This window comes from Drosophila innubila, chromosome X (assembly GCF_004354385.1).
Source record: "Drosophila innubila isolate TH190305 chromosome X, UK_Dinn_1.0, whole genome shotgun sequence".
Lineage (NCBI taxonomy): Eukaryota > Metazoa > Arthropoda > Insecta > Diptera > Drosophilidae > Drosophila > Drosophila innubila.
Window position 1 is genome coordinate 27,678,395 of NC_047626.1, and position 26,597 is coordinate 27,704,991.

At 34.6% G+C, this 26,597-nt stretch overlaps 1 protein-coding gene across 1 annotated transcript in view; it reads left to right on the top strand.

The window, feature by feature from the left end:
- The first annotated feature begins 6,311 nt into the window (after positions 1 to 6,311).
- LOC117793969 overlaps positions 6,312 to 26,597 on the top strand; it is a 32,982-nt gene continuing 12,696 nt past the window's right edge. The window contains exons 1-2 of the mRNA XM_034634434.1: positions 6,312 to 6,767; positions 10,073 to 10,252. Of these exons, the coding sequence (XP_034490325.1) occupies positions 6,312 to 6,767; positions 10,073 to 10,252 (636 nt within the window). The remainder of the gene's footprint in view (positions 6,768 to 10,072; positions 10,253 to 26,597) is intronic.

The following is a 26,597-nucleotide window of genomic DNA, read 5'->3' on the forward strand; positions in this document are numbered from 1 at the left end:
ATAAAGCATTAATCCTTTAAGCTGAATTAAAGTGCAAAGCTTAAAATTTATAGAGTAAACAACAATCGACTTCTACTCTTTAAAGTACATCTGCATAAAATTGTTAGAGGAATCTGTCTTCTTTAAATTTCCGGAAATGTTGGTGCAACTATGCAAATCTTAGTATGAGGATTTCACGACTTAATAGTTCGTTGATACAATTGGATTATTATATAGTTAGTCAAACCATTCGCTTAACAAGTCGTAATTCTTGCACATTGCCATTATTTCTATTTTCCATATATTTTAAGTCCAAGCTATTACGGCTGAAAATTGGCTTTCTATAGAAGTCTTAAAACTGAAGCAGTAAAATTTACATAAACACATAGGAGAGACACACAGCAATTGATTTAAAATTGACAAATTTCTGTTGAAATGGGTGTTTGTGTCTTAGGAAGACCCAAGATAATATCCTGTATATAGCTCTTATTTAAGAATGGGTATATTAAAGTTGTACTTATTTTATATCGTGATCAAGTTCTAAGTTATTGGTCTAAAAGAGAGAACTTGACTTCTTAATCAAATTATATATTTTTGATTGATAGTGTAGCAAGTTGCTACTAGCAACTAATAAGTTGTTAAGTTTCATGTTCATACTGTTAATTTTTTGACAAATTTTTGTAGTAAAAACTTTTTCACTTTGGCCGAATACTATAAATCTAAGCTTGTATACAGTAGTTATATATTAGTTGTAGCGTAGTAGTCCCATTTTGCAGGCAATCAGCTAGTCAAGCTTGTTTAACTCGTATGTTGTTTGCCAGTCTGTCCATTATTTCTTATTATACGCAGTTTTATTTATTTTCTAGTACATAGAACTGAATTCACGGCATTTTATTGGGTGTGGAATCATGTAAATCTCTGTCGGCTACAGCTACTTAATTAGCAAAGTTTGAATGAGAATAAAATTGGTGTTAAACAATTAAAGTCGCGATGAGTAAGCAAAGAAGAGCAAAGCAAAACAGAAAAAAGGAATGGAAGAAGGGAGAAGCAAAGTGAGCAAACACAGCTTGGCTGACAGGTGGAGAGCGGCTGACGGAGGACAAGAGGGAATTGAGAAAAAGACGGACAATGGCAACTGACAAAGCCGACCATAATATATACAACCTTGAGACGCACATAAAGTTGTTAGCCGTCGCATTGTTGCTAATGTCACACGTTGTTGCTGTTGCTGTTGTTTATGCTGTTGCTGTCAGTATTATTGTTGTTGTTGTCGCTAGCAGCACCTTCGTCTAGTGTGCGCTGTTCCGCATCAATGAGCGTAAGAAAAATCAGTATTAATTACTTGACTTCTTGTTGCCAACAAAAGCAGCCAAAAGCAGCATCAGCAATGCCACATGTCGCACACACACACACACACACTTACACACACACACACACACACACACACACACACTTACACACACACACACACATTAAGACATTGATGTGGCAAATTGTTTTGATGGCAACCCTAGGACGGGTAGTCGCCAACCATTTAATGGCCAACTAAATGGCGAATCACAACGCTCTTTTAACCGCGCTAAGTGGCTGTGATTGATGCACTAACGCTTTTTCATACTAAACTACAAATCTCTCTTGCTCAATCCTACACACACATAATTGGGAACCACATTGAACTGAGGCTTTTGGTAAGAAAAGAAGATGACTCCCATCTAATGTTGAAATGAAATTTTCCAACTTTTACATTTCCTTGTATTTTTCGGCGCTGGAAAGTTTTAAAATTCGATTGAAACATAATTCCATTCTCGGTTGTACTTTTTGTTTGATGCATAATTCGATTATTTTGTCTCTTTTGCTGTGAGCCAAAAGTGGAACAAAAGAGTCAAAAGTCGAATATGTGATCCCATTTCCTGACTGTGGATTGACTAGAGCAAAATAAGAAAAAAAAAAACATTCTTGCAGGAAGGTCAACTATGACAATACTCGATTACCATTTCAATCAGGCATGTTTGACAAATCTCAAACAACAATAGCATTGCTTTCAAATGTCCAAATAATTTTCATTTTCATGCATGCAACCTTAAACATCCCATTTTCCATTTTCAAAAATGAACTTAATCATTTAGACATAGTTGTTTCTTAATTAAAAGAAGATAACTTTGAATGAAAATTGTAAATTCAGTTTAATGTTTACAGTTCTAATACACATGATAGCAAATGATGATTATAAGTAATATTTTACCGAATCTGAAATCAAGTTGTTAAACTTCAAGTGACACATTTGCGTATCAGAAGTTCAAACCACAAAGTTTTAACTGGGTGTTGCAAAAGACGTTGCAGCCACTTTAGTGGCAATGTCAGTGTCACACCAGCAACAACATCCACATCTGCAGACCACAGCGTGTTAGTTGTCTATCAACATTTTGAGCCAATTAAGAAATTTAAACTGTGAGCTCGATAACCACAGAAGTTGGGCAAAAGTTTTACTAAATTTAATACTAAAATATCATTCAATTTGCAAGTCAACTGTGAACCAATAAGGTGTGGTGGGGGTTGATTTGTTCTTTTGGTAATTGAAGTGTTTACAAGTAGATGTAAAAGTGTTCAAGAAGTGTGAAAAATCACACGTTATTCTGTCAATTGCATTGTTTAGCTTAAAACGCAGATGAGCAAACGGAACGAAATGGAATGAAACGAAACGTAGGGAGCTGAAGAGAAACTGGAACGAGCGTCCCGTTGCAATCGACACCCCCCACGGGAGCACCCTGTAGCCGTAATGCGGCCTGTCATTGCCGAATAAATCATTGAAAGGCATAATAAACTCGACAGGCAGTCGGCATAAAACGGGACGGATAGACGAAACGACGGGGAGCACACAAGCTGCGGCAGACGTGCAAGTCAAGATATACTTATCCCCGACTCCCTTTTCCAATTCCCACTTTCCACTTCCCGAATAACGACTCCTACTGGGAGTCCCTCAGCTAAGGATAGAAACAGGCGCTGCACTGAGCCATCTCAATTGGGGCCGAGTCATGTGTGTGTGTGTTTGTGCAACCAAACGTAGCACAGATAAGCGAGCCAAACAGGCTGAGGGCAAAAAACTACTAATGCATGGTGCATACCACGAGTAGGGTGGGCATAATAAAGGGAAGGGAAAAGGTCGGTAGGTTCAAATAAAATTAAGCGCGCCAACAGTTGCCAATGCATGGGTCATCAAACCGAGCGGCCGCTGCAGTCCAGGATGCAGTTCTGCACTTTATACAGGGCGTCCTAAATAGAAAATTGTAGAGAAAATATTGCAACGAATTATTTTCTTTGAAACTTTTGTTCTACATGTACTGATCAAAAAGACCTGTTGTTATAACAAAAATATTTATCTTAAATACTTTATGATTAAAATGTTAGTTATAAGACAAAAACACCAAACTTGTACCAGTCATTTTAGGTGTTTGTAGGGCTTAAAGCAATAAAAAAAATAATAAAATTAAATGTCATGCTGAGCTTTCAGATTAATTTGATGAGCATTGACGTTTCTAGGATATCTTGAATTGAAATAATTATTTTAATTAATTTAAATTTTTGTTTATGAAATTTAAATTTTAGCTGATTATTATTTAATTAAATGACATCCAAATTATATAGATCATGTATAGATGAATGCAATGAAAAAATAAACAAAATCAAAATACAATGCTTTGTATACTGGGTATGACAAATGAGAATGCACATATTTAATAAAAAAAAACAAAACAAAAAACATTCCAAATATAGTAAAGTCTTATGCATATAAAGTACTCGTATATATTTAAATGAATTAATTTTAACTCATCTGGTTCGTACAGAATGTCACAACACCTGTGGGAAATTCGATAGCAATTCACCTGATGTGGCATTTCCTGTAAATGATGGCATCATTTGGCCTTTGGCATTCAGCTGTTATGATGTAATGCAAATTGCATTGCCTTTAATTTAAATTGAAAGACAATATCAACATCAATTGGGTTCCCTTTGGGTTTACCGGAACACCCTATAAAGGTCTGACAACGACGTTTACAAACAAATATTTTCGCCGAAAGTGAAGAAAAATTAGGCACAATAAATTGAACGGAAGTTGCTGCTTAAAATGGAAAATGAAAACAGAAACAAAACAGAACAGAACAGAAAATGAAAAAATGGAAAAATAAAAGAAATGCTGGCATAACGGAAGCTTTGGAAATACCAAAATGCCGGCAACTGGTAAATGTGGAAACTCGACTCTGGTTGTTGGGGAAAGAGCCCAAAAAAGGGAATATGTCTGGCGTTGTTTGTCTGCGGTTATTGCTGTGGCTATTTGGCCAACATACATGCATACATATGCACATACGTGACACACTGACTACGTATTTGTATGTGTATCTGTGTCTGCTGTGAACTTGTTGTTGCTATTGTCTAGTCATCTGGATTGAAATTCTTGAACCGCCATGGGCCGAAAATAGGCGTACTTTGAGCTTACACATCCCATAAATACTCACACACACACTCAAGCACATGTACCTCAAGGCACAGCACTTAAATAAAGCCCCTACAAAATACAGGCGAAAATAGGGACAGAGACAGACAGATTGAGAGAGAGAGGGAGATAGATAGAGGGCCGTCACAGAGCAGCTGTGGATGTAGAAGAAGGACACACTATGGACAGACTTTATGTTGCAAGAGAGGTGCATACAGATTTTCAATTTCCATATACTCGTAATGTTGCAAGGTCTGGCTGAGGCTTGTTGCAAGTGCCGTTTGGAAATCCTTTTGGTAATTTCCGTTGCAACTGCTAAACAAAGGAAAACTAAATGTAACAACAACAGCAACAATTGCAACAATTTCAGCAGCAACAAAAGCAACTGACAAACAAACAATAAAACAAATGAATGAATAGAAAATTTTATAATGCCAGCGACAGCAATGAACACAAACCGCAGGCGACAAAATTGTCGAAAACAATTGCCGCTGTCTCGGATCTGGCAATTTATTAACTTGGTGTATTTTCACCTTTTATCAGTGATCATAATGTATCTAATGTCTTTCAACACTGGTCAATGTTGGTTGGCAACTTATGTTGATGTTGATGTAAAATTTCATATTGCATTCGATTGTTAATGAGAGGATTAAAAATATTAACTTGGTCTCGAAACAATTGAAATTATAAATATTTTTACTCATTGCTATTTTAAAAAAAAATAATTTTTTGATCTTTTATACCCGTTACTTAAAAAATTAGCAAAAGGTTATATTGTGTTCGGGCAAATGTATGTAAATGGGAGAAAGAGGCATCTGCATCCCTATAAAGTATATATATTCTTGATCAGCATCAACAGCCGAGTAGATACATGCATGTTTATAGTTCCGTCTGTCCGTCCATCCGTCAGTATGAACAAAAGGATCTCACAGACTAGAAGAGATAGAGCAACCAAATTTGGCGCACAACCCTACGCAGATCAAGTTTGTTTCAAATGTTTGCTACGCCAGCTTTTGTCCCCAAAAAGCGCGAAAAACCACCACACCTTATGTATTATATCATCTCTTAATATTATCTATTATCCTACTTAATCGCAGCAAAATCGGACAAGAAGAACGGCAGTAATAGCTAACCAAAGCTATTAATAATTATGGCAATACAAGCACCCAAAAGTATGCAGTAGTTTTCTTTAGATAGTAATTTCCATAAAGTACTTTATATATATATTTAAATAAGTAGCGGGTATTCTGTGGTTGGGATCTCGACTATAGCTTTCCGACTAGTTATATATAATTTAATGCAATTCCGAGTAATTTAATGCAATATGTTGCCTTTAAAAATGAAATACAATTTAATTTAAATTGTTATATAGACAGATAAAAATTAAATTCAACTTGTGATCTTTTTAGTTCTTCTTTAGTTTCATCTCTTTCATTTTTGTCTTGTCGGGTGGACAAAGCGAGAAATGATGAGAAAGATGCTCGTTGTTATGTTATGCCTTGCATAACTTGACAAAACGAACTGTGAACCCCTTTAACTACGCCTTCCCCTTCCCCTTTCCATTCCCCTTCCCGTATCCGTACTTATTCATTTTTAACGTCGGCAAAACTGCAATTTTTTTTTGCCTGCACCTGTATAACGTAAAACGAATGGAAAGCCACCAATTGTTAGAATCCTTCCTGCCGACTTTCCTTTTTTCCTTCTATTCCCTCCCCTTTCATCACCATTGTGTGCCTCCCTTGGGTTTCCAACAGCTTTATGCCTTTTGTTATGGTTTGCCAGGCGTGTAAAATATTCATTGTTGTTGCTGCCTCTGTTTTTATCCCATTCGCAGGTGGTAAGAATGTCGCCCGCTGAGCATCATGTGGCCACGCCCAATGGGGCTGGCGAAGAGGACTATCAAATGGCCGCCAGCACCAGTGAGGGTGAGAAGTGGAAGGATGTGCCGGATAAGTATCTACTGGCGATTGCGAACTTTCTTGCCGGCCATGTCAATGTGACGGAGGACGTGGAACTCTTCAATGGCCCAATACTTAAGGCCAGCATCAAGTCGGTCTATTGGCTATTTCTCATCCAATACGCAGCTCTCGCACTGCTGGGCGTCCTGATGAACATCACCATCATTGTCTACATCATGTATCATCGCCTCTACAAGGATGTCACGCATGCGTTCATCACCAATTTGGCCCTCTGCCATTTCGTCCAATGTGCTTTGGTGTTGCCCATTTCTCTGATGGTGATGCTCATCCAGAACTGGATATTTGGCCAATTCCTGTGCTTCTTTTTGCCCATGCTGCAGGTGAGTGTGTCTGTTCATTTATCTATTATTTATTGCCACACGGGCTCCAGAAATTTTTAATTAAACTCACTCACGAGCATTGTTATCTATTGGTCCTGCTCCTCCCGTTCTCTTGCTAGCCTGGCCAATTGCCGGCCGGGGAGCTGCCAGTGGACCAGATAAGCCGATAAACCCCATGGCACTATGACAAGTTAATAAACTTAACGCATTCTTCTTTATTTGCTCCTTCGTTTGCTTCACACAATGAAAATTCAAACAGTTGCACTGTGGAGCGAAATGTGCAATTGGACAAGTTAATTCATAATTTTGGGTTATTACTTAAACGAAGCAAGCTGTCTAATTTTTAATTATTTATGTATAATTATTTCAACTGTTAATATTAATTTTAAAAATTGGCTAAGATTTGCTAATTACACCCCATTGTGCAATGTGCAAGTAAGTTCCTTAAAGAACCATAGAGAATGGAGAGAAAGATAACAACCAATTAAAACTAAAATATAAAGTAAAAAACATAGTGAATTCAAATGGGCATGGCAATTGTTGCCCCTTTTAAGCATTCAGACTTGACCTTCATATTCGAATTATATTAAATTGCTTTTAACTTAAGTCTTGCTGAACATTACTTTAATTCATAAAAAGTTTTTAATCCACAAATATGTTAACTTTTAAAGTAAACACTTTGTCAGGAATTTGTCCCAGATTGATTTAGCATTAAAATACATATTTATGGTTTTTAAAAGAATTTCCTTAAATAATAAATAAATATAACAAATTTATTTTTTATTCTCTTTTAAAACTGTTGCACCATATGAGTAACAAATGCATTGTATGAATCCTAAAAATTGTATGTCAATAATTGAAATATGAAAACCCCATTATATTTTTAAACCTATTTATGCTATGAGTGATTTGGCTCAGAGTACATGAGACAGTTAAAGGGTTGTTAACTGTACCTAATTGGCATGTCAGGACCACACATGCATAATGGTGGCTTTGAATCAGATGTCCTATCCAAAACGATTTGCCAGTCCTACTTAAATTCACACTTTTTCGCTTTGTCACCTTGTGATATAGGGCATTTCCACGCAATAGCTTTTGCCACGTCTTGTTGCCAAAAGCCACAATGATTGACACATTTCACAGGCGCTGTTAACATTACACACCTACACCAACATATATATATATAAATACGTGTTTCTGTGTTTGTTACACACACATCAGGATATAAAATAATTTACTCTCATTCAATTTTGTTTTTCTACCTTTATTTAATGTCGTCAGCTACTCTCTTGTTCTCTTTGCTTTTGGCTCGATTGAAGAAAACAATATTTTTGCCAAATCGAAGTGGTTAATGCTCTAGCAAAAGACGTTATAGGCCAAGTCAATAAATCATCATACATATGATTTTCTTTCATAAACAGAAAGCTGATTTTAGATGTTGCCTGAGGCATCAGCTACCCACAAATAGTTGAAAGTAGTTTATGCGGAATACATACATACTTGTGAAATAACATTCTTTACAAACTTCTAACCAATGCCTATGTACTTCACAGGGAAAATAAAAATTGAGTTAGACGTTCTTGAAGATTGTATTACCGACTCATTCGTAAACAATAGACGCGAAACAAAATGCCAGGCAACGGATATGATTCGATTTGATTGCTATCACAAAGGGCGACAAATAGCACGACCCTCACATCCACACACCCACAATTACACACACGCACACACACAAAGAGGGATTCACACAGATCTTGGTAGCGTTTACGCACACATTTATCATGTGTGTGTAAGTGTTTGGGTCCTGCATCCCTTTCCTCCCTATTGAAATTGATTGATGCCACTGGTGCCACAGACAACGCTCAAAAACTCTGAAGTCGCTTGTGTGATACGTTAAATTTCATCACTTAAAGTCACATCCTGTTAAATATGAATTGCAACAGAAAATGGAACAAATTTGTTGAGAAAACTTTCAAGCAAGAGCAACTAAATAATACCGATTTATAGATATGTTAAAATTACAATATCTTTGAATTATGTTGCAAACTATAAAAAAGTTTAAGTACAACCGATCAATGTATATAATGAAAACATTGAAGAGTCTTTTTTTTACATGAACCTGTTCATCTGTTGATCCCTTCCGAGTTCGACAATCACATAAAAGTTATTGGCATATTTTTTGAAAGAAGATAGAGCTAAAAAGCTTGGATAAGTTATATTGACATTTAATTTTGTTATGTTTTTTTCAATGGAATTAAAACTGTAATTTTTATGTCAGTAAATGTTAATTATAAAATAATAACTATATAAAATTCAACTTGGAACAGACTTATCAAGTTTTAAAAATCAAAATATTATTGTTATCTTTTTTTTGTAAAATACCAAAGGTCCAAGGCCTTTATGAAAATCGGTTATAGTCATCGAGTCGAGTTATTTATATTGCGCCACCCTGGGTACATGTATGTGCTCTGACGAATATATTGACCATAGGCTTATGCTAGACAATCCGTTTAAGATGATTGCATTTTAATGGTTTGAGGTGTTGTCACAATATCCAATCTGGCATCTCAGACAAATAAACAAACAAGGAAACGGAAAAGGAAAAGACCGAGCCAAAAATGGATAGCCTGGAAAATTTTTGGCATTTGGGTATCACAACAACATATGTTATGTAAAAATACTCACACATACATTTACACAGTAAAAAATAAATAAAATAAAGTTTCACGTTTAAATTGCATTAACGTTGCCTCACAACATAAATATTTGTTTATGTTAACAATTAGCAAACCTTAATTAAATTGTATTCAAATTAATTATAAAATTAAAAAATGTGTGTGACTTATTTGAATACTCGCTGAAATTATTGTAGTGTTTTTTTTTCAATTTAATTATAAATTTAATATCTTATCTTAGAATAACTTTTTCCATAAATCAAATCAATGGACGAAATATCACTATCATAGTGAAAATATTTTAAGTTCAGAGCAGTTTTCTCTGTGTACATATTCCAAAGTATGTTAATGCCGATTCGAGCGAAACTCAATCCAACCTGTGTACAACAATAATCAGAGGCAAACAAATTTGTTTCAATCACCGCACACGGACGAAAAATGGTTGCCAAAGCCATTTGGACTAAGTAAACAAAGCTGAGGAATCAGCTTCCCCAAAATCTCATTCTCTGTCCTTGTTTGCTTCAACTTTTGGTCAGCTTGTTGCTTACCTTTACTTATACTCGTATATGTGTATTATTCTTCAGAAAATGTATCTGCATCTATAGCTGTATTTATTTCATATTTTTTCAGGACATTCCATTACATGTTGCCATGATATCACATATACTGATTGCCTGGGATCGCATGCGTTGGCTAAACGATCCGCTCAAGGGTCGCATACCTGGATTTGTCTGCTGCTGTGCCACATGGCTAACTGGCATGGTGATTGCGCTCCCTTATCCCATTTATACGATTTACGTCGAGCTTGGGGTGAGTATTCATTGGGGAACAAGCTCAATGTGTTGCTTTATTAAAAATTACGCGATGCCATAGATGCGACATGTGCCACGCGCTCACACACACATACACACACACACACACATCTACATATGTGTGTCCCCCTCATTCACTCTCTCTCTGTTTCTTTATATGATAATACCTTATACCTGCCTAGATCAAAGTAAATTCAGCAGACCGTTAAAGCATTCCACCGACGTACTCAACGGTCGACAATCGCAGACAGTGACAGTCTCTTTGTTACTTATGTTGAACAAATTTATGAACACATTTGTGCCTCATGCCACATAGTTACGTTTGTGTTCCTGCCACACCATATTGATTTCTGATATCTCAGCTGTTCTTTGCGTCATTGAGACAATACTGATGTGCATTTCCCACAGGCATCATCTAAGAGCTTGCATCGAAATGTTGACAGCGCACATATCTCAGATCTTAAAGGAAATAAAATGAATGGAAACTTCAAAATTGAAATAAATAAGCGCTATATTTGCTCAATAACTATTGCTGTTTCCCAAATATGGGAGACTTAATTTTTTACAACGCTTTCGGAATCACAGAAATCGGCTGTCATTAATTTACTTCAAAATTCAACAGAATAATACGTTCTTGTTTTGCTGGTATATAATAAATTAACTTATTCACATATCTATATATATAAAATTCTTTGTCCTATACATTCACTAATTCATTCATTCACTCATCATTGTACAGGCCAAACGGCTTAAGCTACAAGTTTGAAATTTGGGGACAGCAAATTTATGACAATTTCATAGGGAGATAAGACGTTTTGGAAAATTCGACCCGCAAAAGCGTTAAATAGAGATCAAAGTTCGCGTTTATTTTGATTTACATGTAGCAGAGTTTAGTTTTTAGTAGTGCAGAGGATGGTGTCGTAGACTCACGCACACGGGATCGCGTGTTCGAGCCCAGCTCAGAATACGCTTGAATTAATTTGTATTTTTTAATTTATTTTTATAAATGTACAAGGAGGCGCGGGTTCAAATCTCACAACAGGCAAGATTTTTTTTTTCTATTTAATTTTATTAACATTTTTAAAATTTTACGATGTTTTACAATTTGGTCAATATCGGGTTTATATATCATATAGCTTCAATAGGAACAATCGGGGTAAGATTCACCATTAGTATGGAAAACTTTTTGTTTTTTAAGTTATTTCAACCAAACTCATATATTGTGTATTTTTACCATATGATACAGCCTGACCAAAATCGGATGACTATATCATAAAGCTGTCATAGGTACTATCAAGCTCAAATTAACCTTAAGTTTGAAAAACCTTTTTGTATCTTGAGACATATGAGCCAAACTCACAGATTGTGTATTAGAGACCGCCTGTTATGATTTTGGTCAACATCGGGTACTATAATATATCATATAGCTGCCATTGGAGCAATTGAATACAAATTAACTTTTTAAAAAGAAATTTTTTTTTTATTTTTGAGCTATCTCAACCAAACTTACATAATATGTCTTTTTTATGTTACCCCCTGTTCACATTTGGTGTAAATCAATCAATTAAATCAGTTAAAAGTTAAAAGCAACAACAAAAATAGCCAATTTTGTACGAAAACTTCAAAGATAAAAAAAAAAACTAGTTGAGTCCCCAAACCCTATTTGTGCTTTTTTTTTTTGATTTGGACTTGGCCCAGACTAATAGACTTTCACCCTTGCGTTAATAAGTTTATTCAAAAAAAATATTAGAAGTGCTCCTTTTTCACGCTTCAATTCCGTGAGCGAAGCGATGAATATAAATAAACATTTATTAAATTTGATCAAATCTCATATCAAATTATTTGACATTGTAATGCATTGGCTTCAGAAACACCGGTAGCTAGAAAATTGTAAAATATACCTTATTATTCAATTCTTTACTCAATGATAATTTCTTAAAAAAATCATTAGCGCAAAAATCTAATAGAATAATCAATTGGATGCAATTAAATTTTATTTTGAGCAATTCTGCAAACCACCAAAATTTTGGAAAAGGTTCGGATCGATGGTTCAAACCATAGAACAAGACTTAGGTTCGGTTTGAAAATCGGTTTTTATTATATCTTCACTTCTCGTTAAGCACCAAATTCTAAAATATGTTTCGATTGTAGATCATTTAGTTCTGCAAATGAACTACGATGGACAAAATGCAGTGAGTTTTCGATGTTTTCATGGAAACCGATTTAATCAACTCGATAGATCGTCGAGTCGAAGTACTCACTTTCGCTTTAGCGAAAATCGAGCTGTCGAGTTTCGAACCGAACATATTATTTAAGAAATTGGTTCGGTTCAGGCTGGGGTTCACGGAGTATAAAAAATTTAAGGTTCTGTTCATAATCCGATTCGGATTGCTTAAAAACCCGAACCGAACCGGTTCAGCGAGGTTCGGCTCAGAACCGACTAGCGGCCTTGATTTTGAGTCTAGAACACTTTATACTATATGTATGTGGAATTGCCGTTTGATATTTATTGTTATTATTATTTAATGAATGCATTTTTTTTACATATTATATTTATGCAATGGGAAAAAAATATTGTTAGTTGTACTTGTCACATTTCTATGAAATTGTGTGTCAGATTTTGATTAAAAGCTTGCAGTTTATCGTATCAAATGTGTGATTTGAAAATGGTTCTCATTGTCTCTCATATATATGGGAAATACTTTACATAATGGGGCAGCCGCTACGTTGCATTCGCTTTATCATTGTCTGCAAAAACCCCAATGGTCTGATTAGCAACTGGAAACTGGCAAACTTGCAACTGGCAAAGTGGCAACTGAACTGACTCATTTCGAGGCATCTCACATTGTTGATATGGGCGATATTATACTGTGTGTGTTTGTGAATGTGTGTGTGTGTGTGTGTGTGTGTGTACTGTGCGGGCCAATTTGAAACTCGTTAACATGGCTTGTCAACTGCGCTTGCATTTTGCTGCCAAAATATTTGTTACATGAGCTCTTAAAGTGCGCCCACAGCAATGCCAGCAACAACAACAACAACGGCGGGGGCAACAGTAGCAACACAAACAACAATAACAACAACAACAATAGACATAAATATTTATGGGCCATAAAGTGTTGCAACTTTTTGATACACTCAACGTGTTTGCATTCTCCTCCATCTCCCTTTCCGCCTCCTTCCGCCTCTCTCTCTCTCTCTCTGTGCTGTGTTTGCTTGTGGATATTGCCAAGCTGTGTTGCTTGGCATCAAACAACAAGCAGCAACATGAAGCACAACAACAACACAGCATGCATATACCCTGCACTTATTTAAGTGTGTGGCATGCCATTTCATTAAGTTTATACGATTATAATTAATGAAACTTCTCTAATGCAATATAGTAACTTATTGGAATATTTAATTATCGTGTTTATTTGATTTTTTTTTGGCTTGGATATTTAATTGTTAGTCGTATATACCTTAAGTAAGCCCCGTTTAATACACTTTCCGTTGAAGCGAAATTTAAAGTTCAACTTTTATGTATAAAAACATGTATGAACATGTATAAAAATTCAAAAGTCTTTCAAACATTCATTTCTAGTAGTATTTCTAGGAATATATACTTGTGTCTTGGGTTGCACAACTATCGATTTTTGTCTTGAATACCAAAGAGGTATCGATTATTCAGACAAAGTGTTCAATATGTGCATACATTGATTGTGCGACTGTAATTTTCCATTTATTTAATTAAATATTTTATTTATATTGAAATATGAAAATTAGTTTTTAAAACTATTAACAAAATCGGAATTAAATCAGCTGATAATTAAATTATATTTAAACTTAAACTTATTTAGCGAATAGTTAGTTTAGTTTAAGCTATTGTATAAATAATCTTTTTTTTTTTAAATTTAACCTGAATTTTAAATCCTCCGCTTATAGTTTTTCTCCGCAACTATTTATTATATTTTTTTTTATCGCGTTCTATCATATTTGCAGGCCAGTCTTGTATTTCTTATTTTATTTTTATTTTCTCTCTATTCTCATTTCTGTCCGCTGCGAACGTGTCGTGACGACACTGTCGTCCGTTATAAGACTGCGCCCCTCGGTTGGTTGGGCGGGGGGTGGGTTTCTTCGTAGCCTGAAATCCGCGCGTTACAAGCTTTGGCTTTGTGTCCTTTGGACCACTAGAATGTACATACTATGTACGTCAACTCAAAATAAAGTTAGCATACGATCTTACTATTAAATTGTTAACATTGAAAGTTGTTAAGTGAGATAGAAAGATATATAAATAGATAGCTACATATATGGTTTATTAAAATTTCGTTCGAAAGAGCGAGACATGGCAATAACAAATCCATTTATATTTATTCTACACACGAGTTCTTATAAAAAAGAAGTGCCGCAAAAGTTCGCGTAGAGTTAAGCGACCCGAAGTTGCTTGCCACTTATCATTTGCCACAATGTGTACCGTGGCACAACTACGAGATACTTGAATATTCGTAGAATGTCGATTCGAACTTACCATAAAAGGAAGCATGCAGGAAATTCGTTGGTTTAGGTTTGGTTTGAACATATTTCATAATTGGGTCTTGTGTGTTGCTCGAACACAATTATATAGTACAAGTATGAGTACGACTATTTTTGTTATTTATGTTAGAGACAGCTTTCATGTTTTCATGTGCGATGGCTAACGACAATTTGTATAATTTATATGGCAATTAAATAAATGTCTTCGCTCATAAAACGGGCTACCTGATGGCAACAAGTGACACACGCAATAACGATTATGATGTTATCGATGATGATGATGATCATAATGATGTTGATCATTATACTTTTACTCGTAATAATAAAATAATAGTAATAATAAAGCCAATGATAATTACGACGATTTATAATACTTATGCCTAAAAGTCGATTTTCATATTCCGCCTTGTTCGATGTAGAGTGTGTGTGTGTGTGTGTGTGTGCGTTTGTGTGAGTATGAGTGCATACTTATAAGGCAGTCAAACTCAATCAGTCGTCAATAATTTCATTAGTTCAATATAAGCGTATACTTAATTTGATGGCTATGACTCAGAGAAAAAAAAATTACAGAAAAAACAGGCAGACAGACAGACAGACAGACAGACAGACAGACAGACAGACCAAGGACACCATCTGCTTAGACCCCTGATCCTCTGTGCTCGAGCCCTACAGAGGGCTTATTATCTCATTTGGGTACGCCGCTTGTGCAATTTATGAATAATTTAGGAATATGTTATGACCAAGTTGTTGCCATAGACTGTGTCGAAAGAAGGAGGGATGGGCGAAGGGATGGAATGTATGTGCCATTGGATATTCGGCATTCGGCATTTGGTATTTGGGTTCAACAAATTGCTTTGACACTCACATACACTCACGCACTCTAACACAATGCGTTCAGAGCTTTGATTGTCATGTGGCAAACAAATCTCTCGCATTCTATTGTATGTGTATAAGTCCGTGATTAACAATATGATTCTGAACTCATTCATTTGTATTCATTTTTAGACCCCGTATTTAAAAAAGTACAGGGGTCTATTGGGTTTGTTTTAACGAATATGTGCGTAACAGGCAGAAGGAGGCGTGGCAGACCCTATAAAGTGTATATATTCTTGATCAGCATCAATAGCCAAGTCGATATAGCAATGTCCGTCTGTCTGTCTGTCTGTCTGTCTGTCCGTCCGTCCGTCTGTATGAACACCTAGATCTCAGAGACTATAAGAGCTAGAGATACCAAACTTGGTATGTAGGTTCCTCTATATTGCAAGCAGATCAAGTTTATTTCAAAATTTGGCCAAGCCCCCTTTATCGCCCACAAATCGAAAAAAAAAATTTCATATCAAAATTATAAGAAAAATTTAAAAGCTAGTGACACCAAATTTGGTATGTAGATTCCTCAATATTGCAGGCAGATCAAGTTTGTTTCTTTTTTTAATCGGACCACCATATCATATAGCGCCCATGGGAACAATCGGTCGAAAATCAAGTTTAAATATTTTTGAATTTTTTCCATTATTAGTTTTTGCCATAGTAAGTACGGGGTCTCCGACAGTCGAGTATGCTCGACTGTAGCACTGGCCCACAAGTTTATACAATATTTGTTCTTGGAAAATAAATTCAAATTATCGCTAATTTGGAACGTTGATTAAATATTTTCAACTAGAATTTCAGTAAATGGAGTAACAAAGTTTTTTACTTAACTAAATTCATAAGAATTATTTGATTTGATTATATTAAATATTGCAGCCAACGTCAATTAACTTTTAGTTTAAATTTTGATTTCACAATTTTGAATCAGTTGAGATTTGACCTCGATTGCCACCATTTGAAAGCTTTTATATTTCGTGTGAAAGCATTTAAGATATTCAATAATTTTACGCCTTTCTTCTGGCAGAAAATCACATAAATGAAAGAGTTTTGCTTAAATGTAAGCTTTAACTAGCCATTATCCATTTGAATTTTCAGTTTTCTATTTTGACGTCTCGTAAATTTGATGCCAAATTCAAATTTTGTTTATCTTTGTCAAAATATGCCAAAACTTTTGCAAAGTAAAACAAATTGAAAATTTTTTATATTTTTATTTGACCAAGTGTCTCGCCCCAATAAACACGTCAACGATGCGACAAATTTATTTTTCGATATAGTCTGAGCGAAACAATAACAAGCCAGGGATATGCCTTTTACCTACGTCAATTTAAATCTGTCGTATACTTGATATCATAAAGACCACGACTTTATAGAACTTCAGAGAATTTTGACCGCAGTCACGAATAATAATGCAAGTCATGAACTCTGAGATAAAGTGTATGTATAACTGAATTAGCCTAAAGTTAAGACATAATTTAAGCTAAATGAAATGTGAAAGGCTCAAATCCTTCTCACTTTAAAGTCATACTCATCCTTGTACTTGTCTTACTCGTACTCGTAATGCAGCCACCAACAATAGCAACAGCAGGAACAACAATGTGGCTACAGTTTATTTATGTTTACTGCTTCAACTCCATTTTGTTGTTGCTGTTGTTCCTGCTGCTGTCGAGCAATGTCTTGTTTTTACGAATATCCGTTTGCCCGCGTTGACTTTGGCACGAACCGTTTCCTAATCCTAAGGCCACCCCACCATCCCCCCACGTATTGACGACCCCTGCTATCGAACTAACCCGGATATGCGCTTGGAAAACGAAATTATGCTACAGGCTACGGGCCATGAGAATTCAAGTGACTGCGCAAAAGAAATGCCAAAAGTAATCGCATACAATATCTAAATAAAGACCTGTAACAAATCTGAGGCTAGCAGAGGATTGCAGGAAAATACAATCAACTGTTTCCTTGGTATTTGCTTTTGGGCCTATTATAACAATTTACAAAAGTTGCACACACATGACCGTACACGTAAATGCGACTTCCGCTCTAACCGGAAATCAAAGTTCCCTATGGGCCGGCTACCCCATACCCCATATCCCATATACCACATTCCATTTTTCATTTTCCTCCGTCTTAACACTGGCAAATAAGATGCGCACTATTTTTTTTATCATAGTCAACATTATTATTATTATTTTTATGATGAGTTTAACTTTGTTAGGACGCCGACCATTTTCTTTTGTCGTATATGTGTATGTGTGGGCATGTCTAAGGCTTATTAAATTGCCATTTACCAGGCGGCCAACACGGACACTGACACAGACTTAGATACAGTCGGGCCATGCAAATTGCTGACAGTCAAAGCAAATTAGTTGAGTTCATTTGCCCAGGGGCTATGGGCTGATTGCATTGATGAAAGTTGAAGCAACGGGAACAAGAACAAGAACAGCACAATGTCAGCTCCTCTCTCTGTCTCTCTCTATTAGTATTATATGGTTCCGGATAGGCTTTGTCTATTGCACGCGCCAGATATTTTCAATAGAGCTTGTCGCCATGGATATTATTAAATCCACTTAACAATTGTCCAAGACGTGCAATTCGAAACATTTATATTGAAATTGTAAACAGCACGTGTTGTTATTATCTTCTTTTTTTTTAAAAATACACGTAGCCACATAATGCTAGAAGCTTTTCGGTAAACAAATCATAGATCAAATGAAATTCACAGACAGGATCCAAATATAATCAATTTGTTAAAGGAATTATCGCGAATTTAGAGGGAAACAAGCTGCAATAATATTAATAATAAAGAATTCCAAAAAAAAATATGCAAAACAAAGTGAAAAATTAAACATTGAATCCAGCGGGCAAGACTGAGTAGACGCCGCCTATAGAATACCCATTGCATACTATTAGGGGCTCGCACTTTTTAAAAACTTAAAACAGCCATTACGGCCGTTCTATTTGATCGATCTCGTTGTGATTAAGCTCGATGATTAATAACAAAAATAGTTAGCTATAAATAACAATGTACCAATACCAGGTACTGTGGGTGTGATTTGATGTGCGCAAAGCTGTGCCAACAATGAATATAATTATCTAATTGATTTTTTATTTTAAGGCTCAGACTTTTGGGCAGAGATAAGGTTATCGTATCATATCGGCAGAAACTATCAATAGTTATAGATCACTACCGAGCGTATTCCATCTATATTTAATAATTTTAATTCTGCCTTACTGACACGATTTGAAGGCAGATGTTCTTATGTTGTATTTTAGACACACGACGACAGCATTTTTGTTTTCATTTTTGGTATATATATGGCCCTTTGACATGAATATAACGACTATTGAAATGAAAAGGAAGAATTCATAGCATACTTATGAGGGTCATGTATCAGCTGGAGCTGAGTAGTTTTCTTTGCCAGATGCTGACTGTGTTCCTTTTTTTCTGTTTCTATTCTTTTTGCCTTCGTTATTAATGGGTAACAGTAAATTCATTTCAACGGCAGATCAGAAACGCAAAGAACACACACTCACAGCTGCAGTTACAACGCCATCCCTCACTCCTCCCTCTCCGAGAATCTTGGCTCACGCAGAGACTCAGTGTGGTAGATGCTGCAAATACTTGTAGATTTGTTGCACATGCATCTACATAAGAATCCTATTAGAAGTTCGCTTGACTTTTTACTCGAGTTTAGTTAGCGCGTGACTTTGCCAGTTCCAAGCCTGATGTCTCGATTGCACTATGGTCCATTTAACCATTACTTTGGAATAAATAAATAACTTTGGTGTATTGCCAAAAATTATAACTAGTCTTATTTTATTATTCAATATGGTAGATCATTTCTTTTTTTAAGGATTCTACACTTTACTATTATATTAATACACCACTTGGTTCAAAACAAATTCGACCTAACATTTTTTTTATGATTTTAAAATAAAAGTATTTCCTAACTCTTTTTTGTAACTTTTAAAATAAAAATCAAATATATGACTTTTTTTTATTTTTCCAATAAAAATTGACATCTAAATATAATTTTGCACTTTTTAATTAAAAATTAAAAATAAGTGTAATTTCGTAACTTTTAAATTAAATTTTGGAAATAATTGTAAGATTGCAATTTAAAAACTTATAACAGTTGGTTATCCGAACTAGTCTAAAGCCAAAATTTGTATGAAGAAAATAAATTAGTTGTAGCTTTTGTTATTTTTTATTATGTACTTTTTGTTGACAGAAATGCATTGGCATTAAAAAATTTTTTGATTTTAACATCTTTAAATATAAACTTGATTCTAAGAAAATGGTCAAACGGACCATAGTGGTGCATGCCACTACCAGCGCGCTGGTTGCAATTGTAGTTCAGCTATATTTCTCAGAAATTTGGAGCGATTTTAATGGCTCAGCTGTTCGAGTAAATTGCGTGGCAATGGACAGCAAACTTCATTGATTTTATGCGACTTGCAGTCAAAATCGCTCGTCAGGCAATCAATTTTTATAACCCAAGCAACAGCTGGAGCAGCAAAAACAATAACTACAACATCAGAAGAGGCAGGGACAAGCAGCTGCTCTAATAAGATGAAAACAGCAACTCCCCCAAAGCAAAAGCAGCAACAAGCGACTTTGTCACTGTGGAAAATCGACATTGACAAGTTTCCCATAAATTCCAGGTAAAATATGTTGTTGCTTTGGTTACTTTTTCGTACCTCAACGTGGAGTGTCTGGAGAGTGTGTCACACACACTGACAAATTCCGAAAAAAAACTTTTACATATTGTAAAATAACAATATGAAAATTTGGCAAAAGGCAGCGCATAAAGCATATACACAATCTGTGTGGGTTGCTACTAAACTTAGTAGAAAATGTGTATTAAATAAAATGATTGTCAGCTCTGCTCTATGAGAAATACCACTGATAGAAAAATTCTGTGAAAATTTAATATTTTCGCATTGATTTAACTGTCTTGCTCTATGATTTAGCGTAAAATACGGATTAACTAGATTAAAAGTGTAAGCAATTTAAAACAAAAACAAAAAATGTTGTATATAGCAGGTCGACAACTTCAACCATTAAGCCATTTTTGTCCAACAATAATGTACCAATCGGCTCCAATTTTAATTGGCTAAAATCTAAAATTAAATATAAAAAATATTTAACTGAAATATTTTTGCGAAATATATAAATTAAGTACATAAAATTTTTATTTTAATTTGAATAAAATATTTAAAATAAATGAGACATTTATTCCATTCGATTACGACTTAATTAACTTTCCGCATATTTGAAATAAATATGATATATTTATTTTTATACCCGTTACTTAAAAAATAAGTAAATCGCGAAAAACCGTCTGTTCGTCTGTATAAACAACAGGATCTTAGAGATTGAAAAAGATAGAGTAACTAAATTTGGCACACAGATTTCTGCATACGCCACGCAGATCAAGTTTGGTTTAAATTTAAGCTTTGCCTTTACGCCCCCACAAATCGCGATAAAACCACCACACCCACAGATTATAAGATAATACAGCTTTTATGGTAAATAATGTTATCTATTAATATTATCTATAATCTCACTTAACCGCAGCAAGATCGGATAAACAGAACGGGAGTAACCCCAAACCAAAGTGATTAATAAAGTTATTAGTTCAATATAATCACTTAAAAGTATTCAGTAGTTTTTAGGTAGTAATTTCTTTCAAGTACTTTTATATATATTGAAATAAGTAACGGGTATCCTATGGGCGGAATCTCGAATATAGCCTTTCCCACTTGTTTTTTATTTATTTTACGTATTTGTTATTTCTATCAGTGAACAACAGCTTCGAGTCAGGAAGATGCACAGTTTCTATAAATATTTATCGTTAATATATTCTTAGTAATAATATATATTAATATTCCAATAAAATCCAATAATCACCATTACCACAATCACAATAAGGTATAATAGAAAAAAAACTTTTCGATTGAGTCTCGCTAATTGGGCTAAAAGCTTGTCAGATTTTAAGGCAAGAGATGCTCTGTTCGAATATCCTTATAATGTTTATGCACTCTCAATATATGTGTTGTCTGTGTGTCTGTGTGTGTAGGCGTAGCATTGTGTATTTGTATTGCCTTTATATCGCTATGGGCACTTCACAAGATTTGACGATTCGGTAACGTTCTGGCAAATTGACATGCGATTGCTCCTTGCTCAAGTTGTTGGCCTCAGTTGTTGACGTTGTGCGAGGAGCTCTCCTTATGGTAAGGGAGAATCGTAAGCTGCTTATTGTTGTAAATCACTTACTGTTATTCTCATTGTTATTAAGGTCGTTGTTGTTGCTGTTTGTTGTTGAACGAGCGCCAAACGAGTTGGATGGATTGGCATTCGAATTGGAGAGTGTTTAAAATAAGCAGTACATTATCCAGTGCGCAATGCATTTGTAATGAAATGCGTAAAAACCAGGGAAATGATTTCACTCTTTTTACCATTTCCTTTTTACTTTCCTCTTTGCATCCTTTTGCTTAACTGCATAAATTTGCTTAAGTTTTTTTAAATTCAGACCTGGTAACTTCAGAAAATTTGTTGTAATTTGTTTAAAAGTCGAAAGGGTAGTGCTTTTTGTAATCATATAATTCAATTTTAATCGATTATTCGAGCATTGAGATTTCAGAAATATATATCTAATTTAATTTAATTTCTAGCTGACTTAATTTAAATAATGTTTAATGACTAGCTTTGAAAAGTATAATTAAAAAATGATTTATCGACTTAAATTGAAAACATTGGGATAAGTGTAATCGGGAAAAAAGTATAAATTTCAAATAACTGAGTCGAGTATAAAACATTTAAATTATTCTGTAATTGTAAAGATCAGAACTCTATTTGAACTTTCTCACTTAACGCTAATTTATCATCACTTTTTCCAATTCTAGTTAATTTCTATGGGCTCTTGAGGTTCTTCTTATAAATATATTATATATATTTTACTTTTTATGGCAATTATGGTTATTGATTTTATTGGTTATTGGTTGGGCATAAATTTTTTTTGTCACCAGCTGATTGCTTGGCTTGTGCATATCGACATGAACCAGAGTTCTCATGATTTCAATAATAAAAACATTCAATCTTCAATTTTTCTCTTAAATCTGATTAGAATTACTTAAAGCTATTTTTAAAAATTTATTTTAAATTTCTTGTTAAATATAGCACATAGAAGCTAAATTAGACTAAAATTTCGTTGTTCGAATTTTATTTATCAATCGAAGTAACTCTAGCAACTTTCGATTGCGAGAGCTGGTATCGATAGCAAAAAGTAAAGTGAAAGTCAAAACAGCTCTTTTTAGTCTATGTTAATAAATAAATTCTTTTAAAATATACTTCAACTTTAAACAGTTGAAGTAGTGATTTTAAACGATTCTAAAAATGTTCAAGGTTATTTGAATTTTCAGTTTATTGTTTTATGGAATTATTTTAATGCTTTATGTAGCATTTACTTTTGATTTCACTCGCTCAACAGCACACGTTTTGAAAACGACAATACTTGTCGATTTGCGGAATTCGGAACAGCAATCAACTCGATTTGCGGCAATTCCAATCGTTTTGGGAATTCGGAACAGGCCCGATTATTTCAGAACCATATGCTCATTGAAAGGTTACATACGTCGAGAAGTACTTTACATTGCTGTGTGTATATTGTAATGATGCTGCCCACGTAGCATATACTTAGCATATTCCAAAGTTTTCCAACTGCCTTCTCAATTTCCCTTAGGCCAATCTCATCTGCATTTTTCACAGAAGTCTGTCTGCCTATTCGACGGTACGGACTGAATTACAAGTAGACAAGAACGGGGACGAGTACAAGTACAAAAAATGATGGAAACGAGAAAGAAACAGAAAATACAAAACACTTTCAAGTGCCAAACACTTCTAACAAAGTTCAAATGTACGTGTATTTGGCAATTGTATTACACACACACACACACACATATATATAGATACACACATATATACACACTTGCGCAACGGAAAACATATGTGAAAAAGGGGACGATTGTTTCTGCCATCTCCTGTTTCCACTGTCAGCAGCATTTGGGCACAACCACTTGTTGTTATTGTTGTAACATGTTACAATGCATATCTTTGTTGCTTTTGTGTGCTGCTATTGCTTAAGACTCCGCCTTGTTGCATGAAATATTAATTATATCAACTTTAGCAGAAGGCAAGAGAATAAAAAAAAAGTAGTTATAAGTTGGTGTTCATTTAATATAGGAAGAAATATAAAAATAAATGATAAAACAAATTGATGGAAATTATAAAGTAGATATGCATAGGGTGGTCCATTTAAAAATTGGAATTTAATTTTGCTATATAAAAAAAAAACAGCTTGATATGTCATTTATTTATGAAAAACCATATCGGTAATTAACCACCACGGCTGACTTGTTAGGTGATTTTTTAGGTGATTGGTTCTTCGAGGAAATTAAAGCGGAAGACTTGGACGATATTTTGTTTCAACAAATGGCGCTACGTGCCACACAGCGCACGCCACAATCGATCTTCTGCGCCCAATCTTTGAAAAAAAAAAATCTGCAAACATGGAGATGTGAATTGACCGCCAAGAAGCTGTGATCTGACACCGTTAAACTATTATCTTTTGGGAAGCGGTCAAGGACAAATGTTATGCAAACATTCCTGAAACAATTGATGAATTGAAGAACGAGATTCGAGTTGCTATTGCTGAAAAAATGAAAATGCTCTCAAAAATTGGGTGGATCGAATGTGCTACTGCCAAGTCAGCCGTGGTGGTAATTTAACCGAAATTGTTTTTCATTAATAAATGACATGAACCCACCTCTTTAATAAATGTTCAACCTTTGAAAAATATAGAGCCGTTTTTTTATAGCAAAATTAAATTCCAATTTTCAAATTTACCACTCTTTATTATACGTTAGGGTGCATACATTTTTTCATAAAAAATGGTAACTGAAAACACCAAAGATTTGCTCATAATAACATGCTAAAAATTTCGAAAAAAAATACATTTTTCAACTCAAAAAGCGGGAACTAGGAATTGATTTTAGAACTATGGTTTCGTGGTGGACATCTTAGATTTGACCGTAGATGACGAAATTGGGTTACCATTTTTCAATTTTATTTTTGTCGATACAAATCGATGCACCCTAATGTACATGGAATAGGCACTCCGAGTAATTATAATAATTGATAAGACACTTAATTCACTAAATTCAATTTATCGTTAAAAAAAGACCAAGCTCAAATAATTTTTTTAAGACGTCTGTCCTGTTTTGCGCAAAGGGGGTCAAAGTTTTCTGTTTTATTACAGTATACAATATTTATATTCATAGTAACAAGATAATTGCCTAGTATATCGCCCACTTTACACAAAGGAGTACCCGAAAGAGTAATAACTCTAGCTTCATTAATAATAAATTATAAGTTTTCTTTTGCCAATGTATATAGTAAACACAACCAGATATTTGTCGTTTGGGATCACATGAATTATAGCATGGAGTTGGAAATATTTTGAAGCTTATGAATATTTCATTTACTAATCTTATAAACATTTATTACAAAATAACAAATGCAAAAATCCATTTAATAATGGAGTTTATAAACATTTATTTTGAATTTGTGGATTTGGATAATACAAACTTTATGTTTCTAGAATCATGATTAAGTGGGAAAAGACGGTTTGAATCCTAAATTGAAGATCGATTCATACTTAATATAAGATTTTTAGTACACAGCAATCTTAAAATTTTAAGAACAAAACGGTATAAATTTAAGTACGGTCGTGAATAATTTTAGGATGGCATATTTGTCTGAGTGTATACGAAAATTAAACTAGGAGGCTGAAATTTTTACACAACATATAATGTAAAAGAATATTTAATAATTAGACCAAATTGTATTATACACATAGATATAATTTTTGCTTCTATACAAAATTCAGGGATTCTCATTTTTCTGGCCAGGGTAATACCCTTTTGCCAATCTAGCTTTTTAAAACAGTTTTTAGGAGGCTTAAAAGTTTTTTATTATAAATTCAAGCCGAACTCTTAAATCATAAATTTTTCTTTGTGATTTGGCTGCATTGCTGCATTTTTTTAAAATAATTTTTTATTTTTTTATACCTCTTTTATTTATATTAGTTTTTTCAATGCTGGCTTTTTTTAACGGTCAAATTCTAGCAACAGTGCAGGGAATACGTAAGATTCTGTCTTTGTCGTTTTGAATCAAAGTCGAGTTACTCGCACATTATACGTACAATGCACAGTCAGCGTATGTATGGATGTGTATCTTTCTATGTGTGTGTTTTCTTTGTTTGTATTTGTGCACTTTACGACTTTAATTATGTAAGTACATAATTGTGTTATTATCATAAGCGTACGGTCCCCGTTCTGGTCAGGTCCTGTTTGCTCCTATGCGTGTGTATGAGTTTATGTGTGAGTGTCCTCTGTTGTATGTGCTGTGCGTCCAGGCCTGACCTTGTCTGGCCGGTCTGCTTGGCAAGCATTTTACGGCCATTAAGCCCCGGCAGTGTATTTTTTGGGGGTTACGGTTACGGTTGTTATTGCTTTTTGGGTCGTTGCCGTTTTAATGCTACGCACCCACCGCCTTCGACCCGGACTTGAACTCGCACCCTGACCAAGACTACTGTAAGTAGTATGTCGCTTGTTCAACCTTTGGGGTCGTCCTTACTTACAATTTAATCTGTGCTCAGTCTTCTGGCATTGTTATTCTTATTATTTAAATTATGAAATGCGCAATGCTTTTAATTATGCATCGAAACATTTTCGGCGCTTCCTTTTTCATTAACAAACTTTGAAAGAAAAGAAAAAAAAAAATGAAAGCGGAAAAGCAAAAATTAGAAATATGAAATGAAAATGGCAAATAATTAAAACCTGAACGGTGATTATTGCCTCAAGTTCTTCATTTTCTTTTCAATTGCGCTTCTGTGATTGTTTTT